Source organism: Chiloscyllium plagiosum, chromosome 28 (assembly GCF_004010195.1).
Source record: "Chiloscyllium plagiosum isolate BGI_BamShark_2017 chromosome 28, ASM401019v2, whole genome shotgun sequence".
NCBI lineage: Eukaryota > Metazoa > Chordata > Chondrichthyes > Orectolobiformes > Hemiscylliidae > Chiloscyllium > Chiloscyllium plagiosum.
Genome location: NC_057737.1, coordinates 32,229,932 through 32,245,784, shown reverse-complemented (window position 1 = coordinate 32,245,784; position 15,853 = coordinate 32,229,932). Strand labels below are relative to the sequence as shown.

The window sequence follows — 15,853 nt, the reverse complement described above, 5'->3', positions numbered from 1 at the left end:
GAAGAGAAATCAGGGCCAGAAACGTTAACTTTGAATTTTCTTCACAGATGCTGCCAGACCTGCTGAGCTTTTCCTGCAACTTGTTCTTGTTTCTGAGTTACAGCATCCACACTTATTTTGGTTTTTAATGGAAGTTTTTAGGGCCACCTTCGAGAATATGTCCGTGGAACGTCTTGGAAAAAGATGACACTTTCAACTGTGGAGCACAGATATGGATGCATGTCATATTGTGTGAAATCTCTGGTGTGGGGCTTGAAGTCACCATTCCATGGCTCAGAAGCATGAGGGTTATCACTGAGCCAAGGCTGATCAGGAACAAGACAATGAGAAAATGCTTTTTCGTTTGTTTTTGATGGCTGGTTCGCTCATGGCATGGAGATTTCAATTTGTTTCTGGTCTTTCAATTCATTTTAATCAGCAGCAAAATAAATATAATTTCTTTTGGCCATAATGTCACCCTGTTCTACATTCAAAACTTCAGCTCTACTTCTTTTCTTATCTCATACCCAGAAATCCAGCTGTGTTGCTCCATACCAATGCTTCCTGTGAAATGTTGCTGATGTGTGTGACCAGCCTAGAGTACCCTTACAATTGCCTGCATGATAATCGACATGGAAAAAACATCCCTGAAATACCTTCCAGGCTGCAATGCAGGAATAGACATGCATAATTTAGTGGGAATAATGTTTCGTAACCACTGCCCTGTTATCATGTTTCTTGTGATAAATTTAAGAAAATTTGGCAAATTTCACAGGGTTCTATACTCCAATTACATAATTCCTGGCATCTGTTTAATGCTGACTCCTTGCTGTTCTCACACCATGAGTCACATATTCCATTCCTGGCCAGGATTGTTACTGTAATGAGGAAATTGTTACTATATAAATGTTGGATATCTGAAATAAAACAGAAAATGCTTCAAATGCAACATTAGAAAGAGAAATGACAACTTCATACTAAGCACGTATATTCCTCATTCTGATTAAAATATTCTAATCTATAATGCAGATAGTGACAAAAAGATGCAATCCATCCAAAATGTCTGCACTGATTGGAGAGGATAAATCTCGAACTTCACCTACAGTGAATGCACAAAATATTTTGTCAATTTCACTTTATATTAATGTTGCAACAAAGCAGATTCTTCTAATTGACAGATCGCTCTTAATACTAATGTCAGTAATACACACTCTGATCCATGCTTTACTGAACCATTCTGAGTTTACATAGGCACAAAAGCCTGGACAGGCAAAGTGAGAAATTTAACCTAAAACCAAACAACGCAAATCTGTTTTTTCAATGAATCTATCTGCGTTATGTTCAGACTGATCGAATTGACACTACACTATTTGCTGTTCATATAGTCAATATGACATAGAATAATCCATTCATTACATTAACTGAAGGTCTCAATTTCTATAAGGTATAATATAAAGTTAACTTTCGTCCTCAATTTCTAGAAGGTATTATACTATAAATTCCAACTTTCATTTGGGAGTGCTGAACACAAAGTGTTCCACAATATTATAGCACCGATGCTCATTACGAACACAGTACCCAATGAGGTAAAGTATTGCAGAATTACCTCCTTTGTGCCTCATTTTATTTCATGTACCATTCCAAAGTGATTCTCATTTAATTAACTGAGTCAATGCTGCTGTTACATAGATGAGCAACAGCAATTTTACTTACAAGCCACCACAAGGACCCATGAGAGGAATAGCTAATCTGGTTTTGGAAATGGTTGGAAAGAAAAGAAGATGGGTCAAGGTACTGAAAGAACTCCCTTTTGCTTTGGAAAATGTATGGTACCTTTTACATTCACTTGAATCATAACAGGTGAAGGAGACATTGATGTAATGTCTCTTCTGAAAACCAATGCCACTGACATTGCAGTATTCCTTCAGTGCTGCACTGCATAGCATCAAGCTTTCTTTATGCACTCGAATGATAGATTGATGTTCAAACCTAAAGCTCTCGGAAATTGTGATCTCCTCAGTAAACCAATCATCTGCAGTCATTGCAATAAATAAGCCAAACACCATCATCACAAATTGCTGAGACATCTGAAGACTTGTGTCTCAATATAGAGTGAATCAGCCCTATTTTCAAGATATCTGCCAATGGTACCAGTTACTACAAACATCAGAAAACAAATTAATCCAAGAAAGTACCTTTGTTCTGTTGGCTTTTAATAGCATTCAATGGATTTTTTTTACTGAATTAACTACTACTTAACATAACGGGGAAGGGAAAAAAGTTGCATTCAACAAAAAGCATAAGCTATATACCTGTTCTATAAGAAACTAAAACAAAAACTGCATAGAACATATTAAACATCGATAAACTATAAAGTCATAGAGTTATACAGCATGGAAACAGACCCTTGGGTCCAACTAATCCATGCCGAACATAATCCCAAACTAAACTAGTCCAAACTGCCTGCTTCTGACCCATATCCCTCCAAACCTTTCCAATTCATGTATCCATCCAAATGTCTTTTAAACGGTGTAATTATACCCACATCCACCACTTTCTCAGGAAGTGCATTCCCCATGTGAACCACCCAGTATGTAAAAACTTTGCCTCATATCTTTTTTTAAATCGCTCTCCTCTCACCTTAAAAATGTGCCCCAAACAAATTGACAGAATATAATGTTCCTTGTTTTGTATATGCAGTGATTAAAATTTGAAAAAAACGCATCCAGATAAGTAGGATGTTCCCATATATTGCAAGAATTTATTATGTGGAAAGCTGAACAATGTATTGCCCAAACACAAAGAAAGGTCTACATGCTAAAGAGGGAGAAGTGCAATGTTGTGTACCTGCATGCAGTCCAAGGTATTCTATCAACAGGAGAAATAGAAAATGGAACACAATTAAATAGAAGCATGCTTCAAACCATGAGAGAATCTCAAACCAATAAACAGCACACATCATTCAATACAGAATATACCAGCTTCCACTGTAAAACTAGGTGGGTCAACTCCTATAATTTAACAGAGATCAATGATTAGCGTTACATAGCGTGATAAAATCTTTGTTCAGTCATAGAGTTATGGCTCTAATGCACTCATAAAAGGAAGCTAGGTGTTGCAAAATTTCAATAACATAGTCTCCTGCAAATCTCTTAGTGGTTCAGAGATCATTAGCAGCTCACTGTCACTTAAGTCTGCTTTTACACACTCCTGGAAAACCCAAGATGGTTGATCATTCTATTTGGAAGCATGTGTGGTGTCTGGAAGCTGTGTGGTAGACAAGGTAAAAACAATGACTGCAGATGCTGGAAACCAGATTCTGGATTAGTGGTGCTGGAAGAGCACAGCAATTCAGGCAGCATCCGAGGACAGGCAAAATCGACGTTTCGGGCAAAAGCCCTTCATCAGGAATAAAGGCAGAGAGCCTGAAGCATGGAGAGATAAGCTAGAGGAGGGTGGGGGTGGGGAGAGAGTAGCATAGAGTACAATAGGTAGGTGGGGAAGGAGATGAAGGTGAAAGGAGCCTTCCACATCCATCAAAGTTTTACCTGCACATCCACTAATATCATCTATTGTATCCGTTGCTCCCGATGCGGTCTCCTCTACATTGGGGAGACTGGACGCCTCCTAGCAGAGCGCTTTAGGGAACATCTCAGAGACATCCGCATCAATCAACCAAATCGCCCAGTGGCTCAACATTTCAACTCCCCCTCCCACTCTGCCGAGCCCAACCAGTCCACACCAACCCTCTGAAGAGTAATCCACCCAGACCCATTTCCTCTGTCTAATGCACCTAACACTATGGGCAATTCACCTGACCTGCACATGCTACTCTATGCTACTCTATCCCTACCCCCACCCTCCTCTAGCTTATCTCTCCATGTTTCAGGCTCTCTGCCTTTATTCCTGATGAAGGGCTTTTGCCCGAAACGTCGATTTTGCCTGTCCTCGGATGCTGCCTGAATTGCTGTGCTCTTCCAGCACCACTAATCCAGAAGCTGTGTGGTAGACACAGAGTGTAACATCTGCAAACTGTGTGTGGTGTCTTTAGATACCGAGTGTGAAACTTGGAAGTTGAGTGTGTTATCTATAGATTCAGAGTGTGATGTTCAGAAGTTGAGTGTGTTATCTAGAGATACAGAGTGTGATGTCTGGAAGCTGAGTGTGCTATCTATAGATAGAGTGTGAAGTTTGGAAGTTGAGTGTGTTATCTATAGATACAGAGTGTGATGTTTGGAAGCTGAATGCGTTATCTATAGATACATAGTGTGAAGGTTGGTGGCTGAGTGTGTTATCTATGGATACATAGTGTGAAGTTTGGAAGCTGAATGCATTATCTATAGATACATAGTGTGAAGGTTGGAAGCTGAGTGTGTTATCTATAGATACATAGTGTGATGTTTTGAAGTTGAGTGTGTCATCTCGAAACATAGTGTGAAGGTTGGAAGCTAGGTGTGGTATCTATAGAAACAGAATATGCCTGGGCTCTGACACCTGTATTGAGAGACGAGCAGGAAGCATTTAAAGAGAGACTTGTTCAGGTGCAGCAAATATCCCTGTAATTTGACATAGCTGCTCTGAATGTGTAAGTCCAATATAAAATCTAGTGCTACTGGATAGAGACCTAGAAATGTCTCCCTTTTTCAACAGCAGTTAATGACTGAGGAGTGACTAACTGTACAAAATACTGGTTGGGTCTCATTTGGAGTATCTGTATCCAGTTCTGGGCATCATACTTTCAGGAGGATGTAAAGCTTTTAGAGAAGGTGCAGAAAAGATTCACGAGTAGGGTTTCAGGGATAAGGAATTTCAGTTACATTGAAAGAATTTGGGGCTGCATTCTGCTGGAACATGACATTTTATAGAGATAATCAGAACCTTGATAGTTAGTTTGGTTAAGGAAAACTGTTACCATTGGTGGAAGAATCGAGATTCAGAGGAAACAGATTTGAGTTAATTGGTAAAAGCGGCAATGGAAACACAAAGATCTGAAATGCACTGCCTGAAAGTGTGATGCAGGCAAGTTCATCTGAAGCTTTGTATAGGGAAGTAGATCATTATCTGTTAAGCAATGATTTGAAAAGCTAGAGGGAAAAGGCAAGAAAGTGATAGTAATTGAACTGCTCCTTTCCAGGTTTTTCACAGGCAAAGTAAACTGCCTTCTGTGCCGGCAACCATTGTATAATTTGCACATAAATTTGGGACCACAAATCCAGAATCAATTAAAGTTGGAGCGAGGCTACTTAAGACTACAAGTGATATCCCAGCTGGCAGCTATATCTAAATTCAACACCAGATTCAAGATGTCTCCAATTGGCAGTGTCTGGTCACTCTCTGTGACAGTTGTGTTATTCACTCTTCAAACAATTCAAGATAATCTGGACAGAGTTCATGATAGGGTCACCACTCTCTTGTTGATGTCAGCACAATAACAAAATCATTGAAGAAATGCGATCTGGAGAATACTCAAACTTTTTGCATTTAATTTAATTTTCCAATGATGGTTTTAATACTAGCTATTTTCTCATTAGCCTTTTCACACATGTTATTATACACTTCTGGAGAAGTGGGAGCTTGAACTCTGGCCTCCTGGCATAAACATGGGGTCAATTTTAATGGTAGGTTGAAGGTATGGTATAAAACACATTTGTTAACATTAATAACCAAGGATAATGTATGCTTGTTCTCTTACCTCCAGTAACTGGACCACGCCTTCATGTTCCTTCTTGGCTTCAAATTGAGCCTTCATTCAAAAACAAAACAGATAAATTTAGTTTCTGCACAGTGGCTGCTGCTTGCACCAGGAAGTGTTAGAAGGAAATGTTAGAGAAAGAATTACTTCGATAAGGGAGTGTGGGGGGCAGAGTTAGACTGTGGGATTGTCTATCACAGTACTTGCTAATGCAGGATCTATCAAATGTTTTAAAAGGAATAAGATCATGAGCTGAGATTAAAAAAAACGATAATTAAACTTTTTTTTGTATTAAGAACAGGCAGAACAGTGAAATTAGGCTAGATAGCCCAGTTAAGGACAGTAATATAGACCTGATTGATGAAGGGCTTTTGCCCAAAACGTCGATTTTCCTGCTCCTCGGATGCTGCCTGACCTGCTGTACTTTTCCAGCACCACTCTAATCTAAACACTGGTTTCCAGCATCTGCAGTCCTCACTTTTGCCTATATAGACCTGATTGTCAAGTGGTTGTATTTATTTTTGAATGTGTTATGATCGTACTGTTCTAAAAACTGCAATTCTTTGACAGAGTGGAAAGGTAGCCAAGACTGCAGGTATTTGACACAAATGCCAATATCAGAGTGACCACCCATCAGGAATTCTGACATATACAATACTGAAAAATTCGAACAGCTCTCATACAGGCTTTGATGTTAGTTAAACAAGTTAAAGCACACAAACAGCCCAACATTTTAACTCAAGCTTTAACACAGAAGGACACAAGAAATTGGAGCAAAACTAAATACTTGGGCCTGTTGAGCCCACTCTGTCAATCAATGCAACCAATATGTTCCTTGGTTTCAACTCCATTTTCTTATTTGTTCCCTAAATCCCTTAATTTTCAGAAAGACTAAAATTCTGTCTACCCCAGGCATAAATATATCCAAAAATGGAGCAACACAACCCTCTGAGGCTAGAGAGTTCTAAAAACTCTCAACCAATTAAGTGAAGTAATTGTCCTCATGTCAGTCCTAAACGTTTGGTTCCTTATCCTATGACAAGTGGAAACAATCTTTGAGTGTCTACCCTATTAAGCCCTTGCAGAATCTTGTTGCCTGACAGATCTGGAACTCCATCTCACTATTCAATGTGACTAGGGAAATGGGTTAAACTCATACCTCCTCAAAAAGGGCAGAGTCTACTTGTTCTGTATTTTCCAGTCGACCTACTGCAGATTGGCTATAAAGTGGCTGGGGCTGCTTTGGACTCAAATACTGAGAGGACCAAGTGATTTGTGTTCAGTGTAGTTTAAACATTGAGGTATCTGCAGGGGCGCAACTGTCTAGTCTTGTAAAAAAGCATGTCTGAATAATTGACCAGCCTAGTTTACTCACTAACTCAGATTTTATTGAACTGCCAAATTGACCTCAGACTTTGGTATATTACAAATTACCATTTCAACTATCTGAAACTGACATCCTGCCAAAAATATTAATCTTCCAAATACTGCTGTCATTAAGAGCTTTGGAAGAGATCTTCATTTTCTTTTAGCAGCTGGTTTCCATTTCATTTCTGTGAGGCGTGCCACAGTTACCAGCTTGATCAAGTGTAACACTATGAGCTTCAATACTAGGGCGCCACACTGAGCTACACAGCAGTTAATACACAGCATTTAGGCAAGTGATAGAGCATTTTTAGAATCAGAGCCCACACTTCAGCAACAGAGATCGACATCCAAAATAACCTGAGTTATTTAATTTTAATACAATTTAGACTGCTGCAGAATTAATCCAACTTTATTTTCTTTTCAGAATTCCAGCTTTAAAACGTAGCCTGCAACTATGAAATCCCAGATCTATTTGTAACCAGCATATTGACGAGGGACCATTAAATTACAAATATACTTTTAAATGTCCCTTCACAGTTCAGCAAGTTCATCCAACGAGTAACTAAAACAGACCAGAAAGGTGTATCTTTCATCCTTGGAAAAGAAGAGGAGATACAAAATGGCTTTGGTTGCTTAGGTTCCTCTCCCTGACTTCTACTTAATGATACCTGTGTGACTACTAGCAGAGGATAGAGTTAGTCTCAGATGCATTATCCCCACAGTCAAATGATCTGCCTATATTTATAGTCAATGTTTACATAAACATAACAGTCACAGGGAAACTGCCAGACATCAGTTTCAATGGATTGCAAGAATCCAATAAGATGTTTTGTGTCTTAAGCCAAGAGAAACAGGAAAACACATCAGAATCTTACTACCTGTTGTAGTCGTTCCACCTCATGCTGCTTGGCCTGAAGAATTGTCAATGCTTCTTCATGTTCCAACTCCAGCTGATGCCTGCGCTCTGCCACCTCTCGCATGTGCTACACAGGGAAACATTCATTACACCCCATGCCACATCACAGGAGCTATTCCTCACAGTGCCAGATACAACATTCTCAAATTATACAGCCCAAAAATAAGGTATAACTCTGTACAAGACATCGGGTTCTCTGTCGATGGGACAGCTGTCAAAATCCCCTGTACTCATGGGGCCTATTAAAATACTTAGTTTCTCTGCATTAAAACAATACACTTAAAAATTTATCAACTGGAGCCATTCAGAAATAGATTGCCTTCTAACAACAATCTGCTGGATTCATGCCAGGGCCTTTAGAAATACCATCATCCACCTCTTCCTAAGTAAAGGTCCCACTTCCAGCCCAGATTTAAAGATTGCTGTCTTACGCAGTTCTAAATTCCCATTGAATCAAAAGCTAATCAATGGGATCTCCCCAACCCAGTTCTATAACATTTCCTCACAATTCAGCAAATATCTCATTTTCCTAGTCTGGTTCATAATCACACCCACCTTGCATCCCTTCGCAGCTTCTTCAATTATATTTTCTATCACAACCTGTGCTCTTTTGGGAAATACTGCTCCTATTTACATTTCAGCATCTTGAGTATAGCCTGGGACAACTTTACTCTCTTTCCTGAGCCAGCATAGAAGAAATCACTTCCCATAAGAGCTTAACAGTCACTAAATCTCACCATTTAGGAAACATGAACAATGTGCTGTGAACTACCTAACTTCTACAGTCTCCCACCAGTACGTGTATTTATTACGGAAACATTCTTTGAGTTACCTGAGTTGAATGATAGCTCACTCATTGCAATGTCAATTTATTTTTGTGTATGGAGTTATTAGTGATCTTACCTTCAGGACCTGCTCTAGGTTCTCCAGTTTGGCTTGGAGTCGCTGATTCTCCTTCAGAGATGAATCTCGTTCGGCTGTTACCACTGAGAGTGTCGCTCTCAGGTCATTGTTGTGGGTTTTAATCTGCATTAACCATAGATACTTCAGCATGGCAAGAAAGGTCAAAAGGAACACAATCTCCAACTCACATAGTTTGTTGCTGTATAAAGGGATACTCTATTTGTTGTGATGAACAGTGCATTATATAAATAATTATATTTTAGGATATAGATTTCAAAATAGAGACAAATGGATGTAAGTCAATTCTGAGCATTGTTTTGAGAGATTAGAAAGCTAATTTGGAATAGTGACCGAAATACATTTGTTCCAAGACCATGTGATGATAGTCGAGTACCTGAGAAAAATATCACTGGTATTAATGGATAAAATATTTATACTGGTGGGTTTATGAAATACAGGGTAAGTACATTAATGCAGAAAATGTGAGGTAATATACTTTGGCTGGAATAAGACGAACCAAACATTGTTTAAGTTGAGAAAGACTTCAGAAAGCTGTCACACAGAGGAATTTGGAAAGCTTTGCACATAAATCACAATAAGACAGCACATAGGTTTAGCAAATAACAGGAACGTAAATGGTCTGTTAGCCTTTCTTTCAAAGGGTATGAGAAGTCTTGCTAAAACTATTCAAGGTATTATTCTAACAATACCTGGAACAGTGTGAACAATTTTAAACCCCTTAATTGAAGGAAAGATATATTGGAATTGGAAGACAGTCCAGAGGAGGTTCATTACGGTGATCCTGGGTAGGGAAGAAGTATTGTGTGTGAAGAGGTTGTATAGTTTAGGCCTGTAGAAGAAAAAGCAGCAACCTTGTTAAAGCATGAGAGATTCTTAGAGGACTTAGCAGGCTAGAAGCAGAGCGATTGTTATTCCTTGCGACAGGGTTTAGGACTAGGGCAATAATCTCTGATTAAGGAATCACCCAGTTAGGACATAGGCAAGGAGGATTTTTTTCACTAAGTTAATGGAATTCTTTACTGCAGAGTGCTATAAAGGCTGGATCATTAAATATAGTCATGGCTGGAATAGACATTTATAAGCAAGAGAATCGGGGTTATGGGGGGGGGGGCAGAAAAGTGGAGTTGTGGATCAATAGATAACCCAAGATCTCGTTGATGGTGTAAAAGATTTGATGGGTCAAATATCCTACTTCTACTTGTACACCTTATGGTTTTATAGTCGAATTGGTTGAACATTTTTACTTCAGAACAGAAGGTTCAACGTTTTAGCTGAGAAAACTTGGGATTCAGTTCAGAAGGGAACAGTATTCTTCCTTACAGGGGAACTAATCACCTCAACAAAACTGGTTTCTAGTCTGTGAAGCTTTCAAGCCAGGAGAGTTTGGATGGAAATATTCCTGTCAGAACTGAAAACAATATAATTATGAAAGTTTCATGTCAGCAGAATTGGAATGGAATTGTAATGTTGCCCTGACAGCCCAAGGGAAAGAAATTGGAAAGTATCAGTTAAGTACTGTAAATAATCTAATCTAATCTAATGGTTTAAAAAGATGAAATTGGAATGATATTTCTCAGGCAACAACTCTCTCTAAGGGATGGTGTTGGGAAATAGGTTTGATCAAACATTGTTTTGATGTTTGTGAAAAGTGCTTTCGAAATACTTTCTACATATAGTTTGGATTATTTATTTCTGCTTTTGTGTAAAAAACTTTTTTTTCAGTCATTAAAGAACAATAGCAGACTCATGTGATACTTTCCAAAGAACTAACCATCATGTCAATCAACTGTAAATTTTAAATGTACAATCAATCAAGACAGGTTTCATTCTGGGATGTGACTTGTCCAGTTTTAGGAACAGTTGGGATCATAACATAATAAACTTAGATTAATCCTCAGCTGGCTTTGCAGATAGTTTCTGATAATAGCAAAGGATTGAGACCTGAACTTGTTCAGAGACAAGTAATGTAACATAATTTTACATTTAAATTCAAGCTCTTGGAAAATACACAAAACGAAGTCACCTTTCCATTCCTCGGCTCTGTTTTACACAATGGCTAATTTCAGAAGTGTCTGTTTGGACAGTTGAAAAGAGATTTGTAGTGTAAGGCAGCAGCTATCAATGAATTAACTGATGATAGCATAAGAAGTGATGTCTGGTTATGTAACATTTAGTGAGTAGAAAGGTTTGCTCCAGGACGGTCAGAAAAGGATCTCTCTATGCTCTGTATTTCATGCATATCAATTAGCACCGAAAGATTAGCACCAAACATTAATAGATGCATTGCTGGAATGTGGCATCATCCGGTGTTTCAAATTGAAACAGTTAAAAAAAAAACTTATAAAAAGTGATGTCAAGGAACAAAAATATCAGTATTTCGGCCATTAGATCAGAGTTGAAAAGCTCGTGAGATCTCTACATGAGCACTATGTGAACGACAGTGAAAAGAGGGGTCAGCTTGTGAGTAATTGTATAACAGATTTCTTTGAGTAGCTGGAGATGAGCTTCAGTGCAAAACAAATTAAGTAGATGCAGCCCAAGGAAATCATAGTGTAACCCACTAATACTCATTCAAGGATGATTCCAATCCAAAACTGAACAGCTCACTAAGCAGACCACATGCAGTCGAACAAAGCCATGGAAAGTGACGCTCCCCCCCCCATTATATCTGCAGATGAAAGCCTGGCAAAGATTTCAAGGAATGCAGTCTTTACCAAGTTGGATGCCAATTGTGGGTTCTGACAGCTACATTTAGGCGATGAATGTAGACGATAATGGCATTCAGAACACCGTTTGCAAGGTAATGCTTCAGTCAGCTCCCATTTGGGATCACCTCTATGCCAGAGATTTTCCAATGGACTGTTACTGTCATATTGAGAGGGAGAAAGAATCATTGTGGAGGACATGTTTATCTACAGTATAGGAACACAATGCCCAGTGCAGGCAGTATTGCTGGACCCAAAGGATGCCAGGGTTCACACCTAACCATAAACAGAAGGTCTACTTTTTTGGGACATTGTCCATCCACAGGCCCCCGAAGACCAAAGCCATCTGTGATTTCTCTCTGCCTCACAATTGTGAAGTTTCATCAATTTATGGGAGAGGCAGTCAACGGACAAGGTGTTAGACAGCTTATGGTCTGCCTGGATGGTGAATTCAAGTCCCAGAATGTACTCTGAAAATTGTCCACAGGCTTGCATGAGCACTGGGATTTCCTTCTCCCTGTCAGTGTTCTGTTAGCCTCTTTCAGTCAGTGCTGTGGATGTATAATAAATGTGCCTGAGTACTATCTTTATGGATCTGGAACAGTACAGCCTCTATTTGCTCTTCCCTAACCTGACCCAGGTAAACAAGCAACGACTGCAATAACTGAATCAATACGCTGCCTGGTCTTGGGATGAGTACCAACAGAGGCTATTCAAACAAATCCAGCAGACACTTAACTCAACCTAAACACCAGCTCAGTACAGCCCAGATCTTCCTACCACCATCACAACAAATAGGGGCTGGACTGTTCCAGACCCATAAAGATAGTACTCAGACACATTTATTCTACATCCACAGCACGGACTGAAACAGGGTAACAGAACACTGACAGAGAGAAGGGAATCCCAGGGCCCATGCAGTCCTGTGGACAATTCACAATCTAGGCAGATCATAACCTGTCTAACTAGATAAAAACAAGGACTACAGATGCTGGAAACCAGAGTCTAGATTAGAGTGGTGCTGGAAAAGCACAGCAGGTCAGGCAGCATCTGAGGAGCAGGAAAATCGACATTTCGGCCAAAAGCCCTTCATCAGGAAGGGCTTTTGCCCGAAACGTCGATTCTCTTGCTCCTCGGATACTGCCTGACCTGCTGTGCTTTTCCAGCACCATTCTAATCTAGGCCCATAACCTGTCTAACACCTTGTCCACTCCATGTAATTGGTGAAGATGTCACAAGTACCAAGATTCTACCTATCACTCTTGAGCTTTGGTGCAACAACAGAATATGCCCAAAGCAAACATCAAACCACAACATATGTATGGTCCTGCATTGCTGGAGAGAAGCACGAGCCATGGAACATCTTCAAAGAGAATGTGAGATTCCACACTTCATGGATTTTCAAATCGACAACACAAAGGCTTGAGGCAAATCAAGCAGCACAGAAAGCAGATAGGAGGTGCACACAAATACAAGAATTTTGCCTCAACAACTGTCTGGCGTGTGCTTTTGATGACTTTACCCTAAAACAGTACTTTGATCAGAAACTACACCTCAACGTTGTGGATGACGTAATGGGATATGATGAAAAGAGTAGTCATTGCCAGAGCCCTCAGACTCGGCATTCGCCAACATTTGCACCAAATACACCTGTCAGAGTCAGAGCCCAACATTCAGCTCAGCAGCCAGGAGTCTCCAAGGCCAGTGAGAGAATGGTTTCTTCCTGCCTTATATGCTCCATCCATTGACAAAAACACAGAGTCATTGACAGTTTCCTCATTTCCATTAAGACTATGGAAGTGATCAATTTAATACATTACGACATACACCTTGGCTACTGAAATAGCATAGCTCAAGGAAATTTATGCCAGATATGGCATTCCAGACTTAGTCATTTCAGGTGACCCTCTCTTCATGGAGATATGTGGTCAGTCCAAAGGTGTTCATGGGGATGCTTGTTGACCTCAGTGGTCATGAGGTAACAGAGAAGAATCATCCAGAGTTTTGATTTCTAATGATTTTCTTGGAGCAAGCATTGACATATATTAACACTGAGCAAGCGGACTCAAGTGTTGCTTGCGAATAACTCAAGTGTTGTATCCCAGAGTCATTTAGAACGTTAAGAGGTAAAAGCAGAAGGAAGAGGCTAAAATAAAGCGCATAAGTTTGCATTTGCAAAACATAATATTATGGTACATGTACACAGTCAGAAATTTGAGAATGAATGGGAAACACTAACTGAGAAAATGGGAAGAAGCACAGTACAAGGGATGGTGAGTACACGGTACAGAAAGGGGAATGGCAGTATACTTGAACAAGGGGAGGGCAGAAAAGAATTATGGATATACAGTATAGAATGTGGTGAGAGGAAAACAAGGCAAAATGGGGTTAGAAAAGGGCAGTACAGAACCAGCTGAGGGCAAGGACAGGACTGAAAGGGGTGAAGGGAAAGACAGAACAGTATAAGGTAAATAGTTTAAGATAAGAAGTACAAGATTACTTTAAAGCAAGTTTTAAATTTGCCTTTTCTCAAATTTATTGAGCGTTAAATGCAAGAAAGAGGCTTGCAGCTAAGAGAAACCACATCATTTCTAAACAATATCATTGAGAGAATAACAGTGGATAGCATATTATTGTTTGTGTGAAACATTCATGATTATAGTGCAAACATAAAGCAGATATTGTCCTAAATTAAAAGTTGCCCCACCAGGATATAATTGTGGAAGAATTGGCTTAGTGCACTGAAAAAAAGATGAAGCCATGCATTGCCTTTTCAGTCTCCTGTGCCTCTTGGCTGAGTCTAATGGTTTTTTCAGTCAGCCGTGCATTCTCACTCCAGGCTTGTTTCAGCTCATTCTCCTGTAAGTAAAAGCACACACATTCTAACTAGAACAGGTTAGAGCATTACATTTCAGCAGTGCTTCAACCTTTCTGCCTGTTTCTGTCCTCTAGCATTCATGGCTTCACATTTTCCAACAAACAATAGTTACCCTCTCTCACATTTCTATTCTAATAATAACTGTCTGAAAAATTGTATGATATTTTATAACATACAGTATTCTATTTTACAGTAGAAGGATAAAAGCTTTAGAGCAAGGCGTATCCAAATAATTATATCACTCACTTATAATAAGATTAGATTACATTACAGTGTGGAAACAGGCCCTTCGGCCCAACAAGTCCACACCGACCCGCCGAAGCGAAACCCACCCATACCCCTACATTTACCCCTTACCTAACACTACGGGCAATTTAGCATGGCCAATTCACCTGACCCTGCACATCTTTGGACTGTGGGAGGAAACCGGAGCACCCGGAGGAAACCAAGCAGACACGGGGAGAACGTGCAAACTCCACACAGTCAGTCGCCTGAGGCGGGAATTGAACCCGGGTCTCAGGTGCTGTGAGGCAGCAGTGCTAACCACTGTGCCACCGTGCCGCCCACAAATAACCTGAATACCAGGGACAAAAATAAAAATGGTTAGCAACAATGATGCTGGATATTAGGGAAATAGTTTTCCAACTGGCCACATTTCAGAGCAATAAAGCACCAGGCCTCAGAGAAGCTGCACATTGAACCTCACTGCAACTTCAGAGTAACAATTCCACTACACCTAAAGGTATTTTCCCACCCCTGCCCTGATTACATCTGGAGCTGGATGATTTGTGAATGATCTTCCTAAGTAATGGCCTCATGCCCTCACTGCTGGCAATCACTCAGTGTGTGATCAGGAGATTTGGCCTCAGATGGAGGACAGCCTTTTTATAGTGTATTTGTTCATGAGATGTAGTCATGATACTAGGTCAGCATTTAGGGCCCATTCGTAATTGCCATTGAGCAGGCAGTGATGAGCTGCTTTCTTGAACAGTTTCAATTCTTGGGGTGGAGGGAAACACAGAGCGCTGTTAGAAAGGGAATTCCAGGATGTTGAACCAGTAACAGTGAAGGAATGGCATTATAGTTCCAAATTAGGGTGGTGTCTGGCTTGAAGAAGTTGCAAGAAGTAGTGTTATAATGTATTTGTAACTGTATTTTAATGGTGAAAATTGAAGGTGGTGAATTAAGTGCCAAACAAAGTTGCTTTTAGTCAGGCTTCTCAAGACTATGTGTACCTGCACTTATCTGGCAAGGGGGAAATGTTCCATCACACTCATGACATGTGCCTTGTAGATGGATAGGCTTTGGGGAGTTGGGAAGTGAGTTACTCATAACATAATTCCTAGCCTCTGACCTTTACTTCTTATCACAGTGTTTACAAAATTGACAAA

The 15,853-nt window shown here is 39.9% G+C and overlaps 1 protein-coding gene across 16 annotated transcripts in view; it reads right to left on the bottom strand.

The window, feature by feature from the left end:
- Positions 1 to 15,853, bottom strand: part of LOC122564091 (peripheral-type benzodiazepine receptor-associated protein 1-like) — a 299,068-nt gene that overhangs the window by 83,128 nt on the left and 200,087 nt on the right. For 14 of the 16 annotated variants that reach the window (XR_006315818.1, XM_043718642.1, XM_043718643.1 and 11 more), the window contains 5 exons: positions 14,354 to 14,443; positions 8,859 to 8,981; positions 7,918 to 8,022; positions 5,672 to 5,722; positions 2,827 to 2,847 (listed from right to left, as the gene is read on the bottom strand). Coding sequence is in view for 15 of the 16 variants with exons in the window: in XM_043718642.1 (XP_043574577.1) it covers positions 2,827 to 2,847; positions 5,672 to 5,722; positions 7,918 to 8,022; positions 8,859 to 8,981; positions 14,354 to 14,443 (390 nt within the window). In the remaining variant the exon portion in view is untranslated. The remainder of the gene's footprint in view (positions 1 to 2,826; positions 2,848 to 5,671; positions 5,723 to 7,917; positions 8,023 to 8,858; positions 8,982 to 14,353; positions 14,444 to 15,853) is intronic. The other 2 variants (XM_043718639.1, XM_043718648.1) reach the window with 2 other exon arrangements.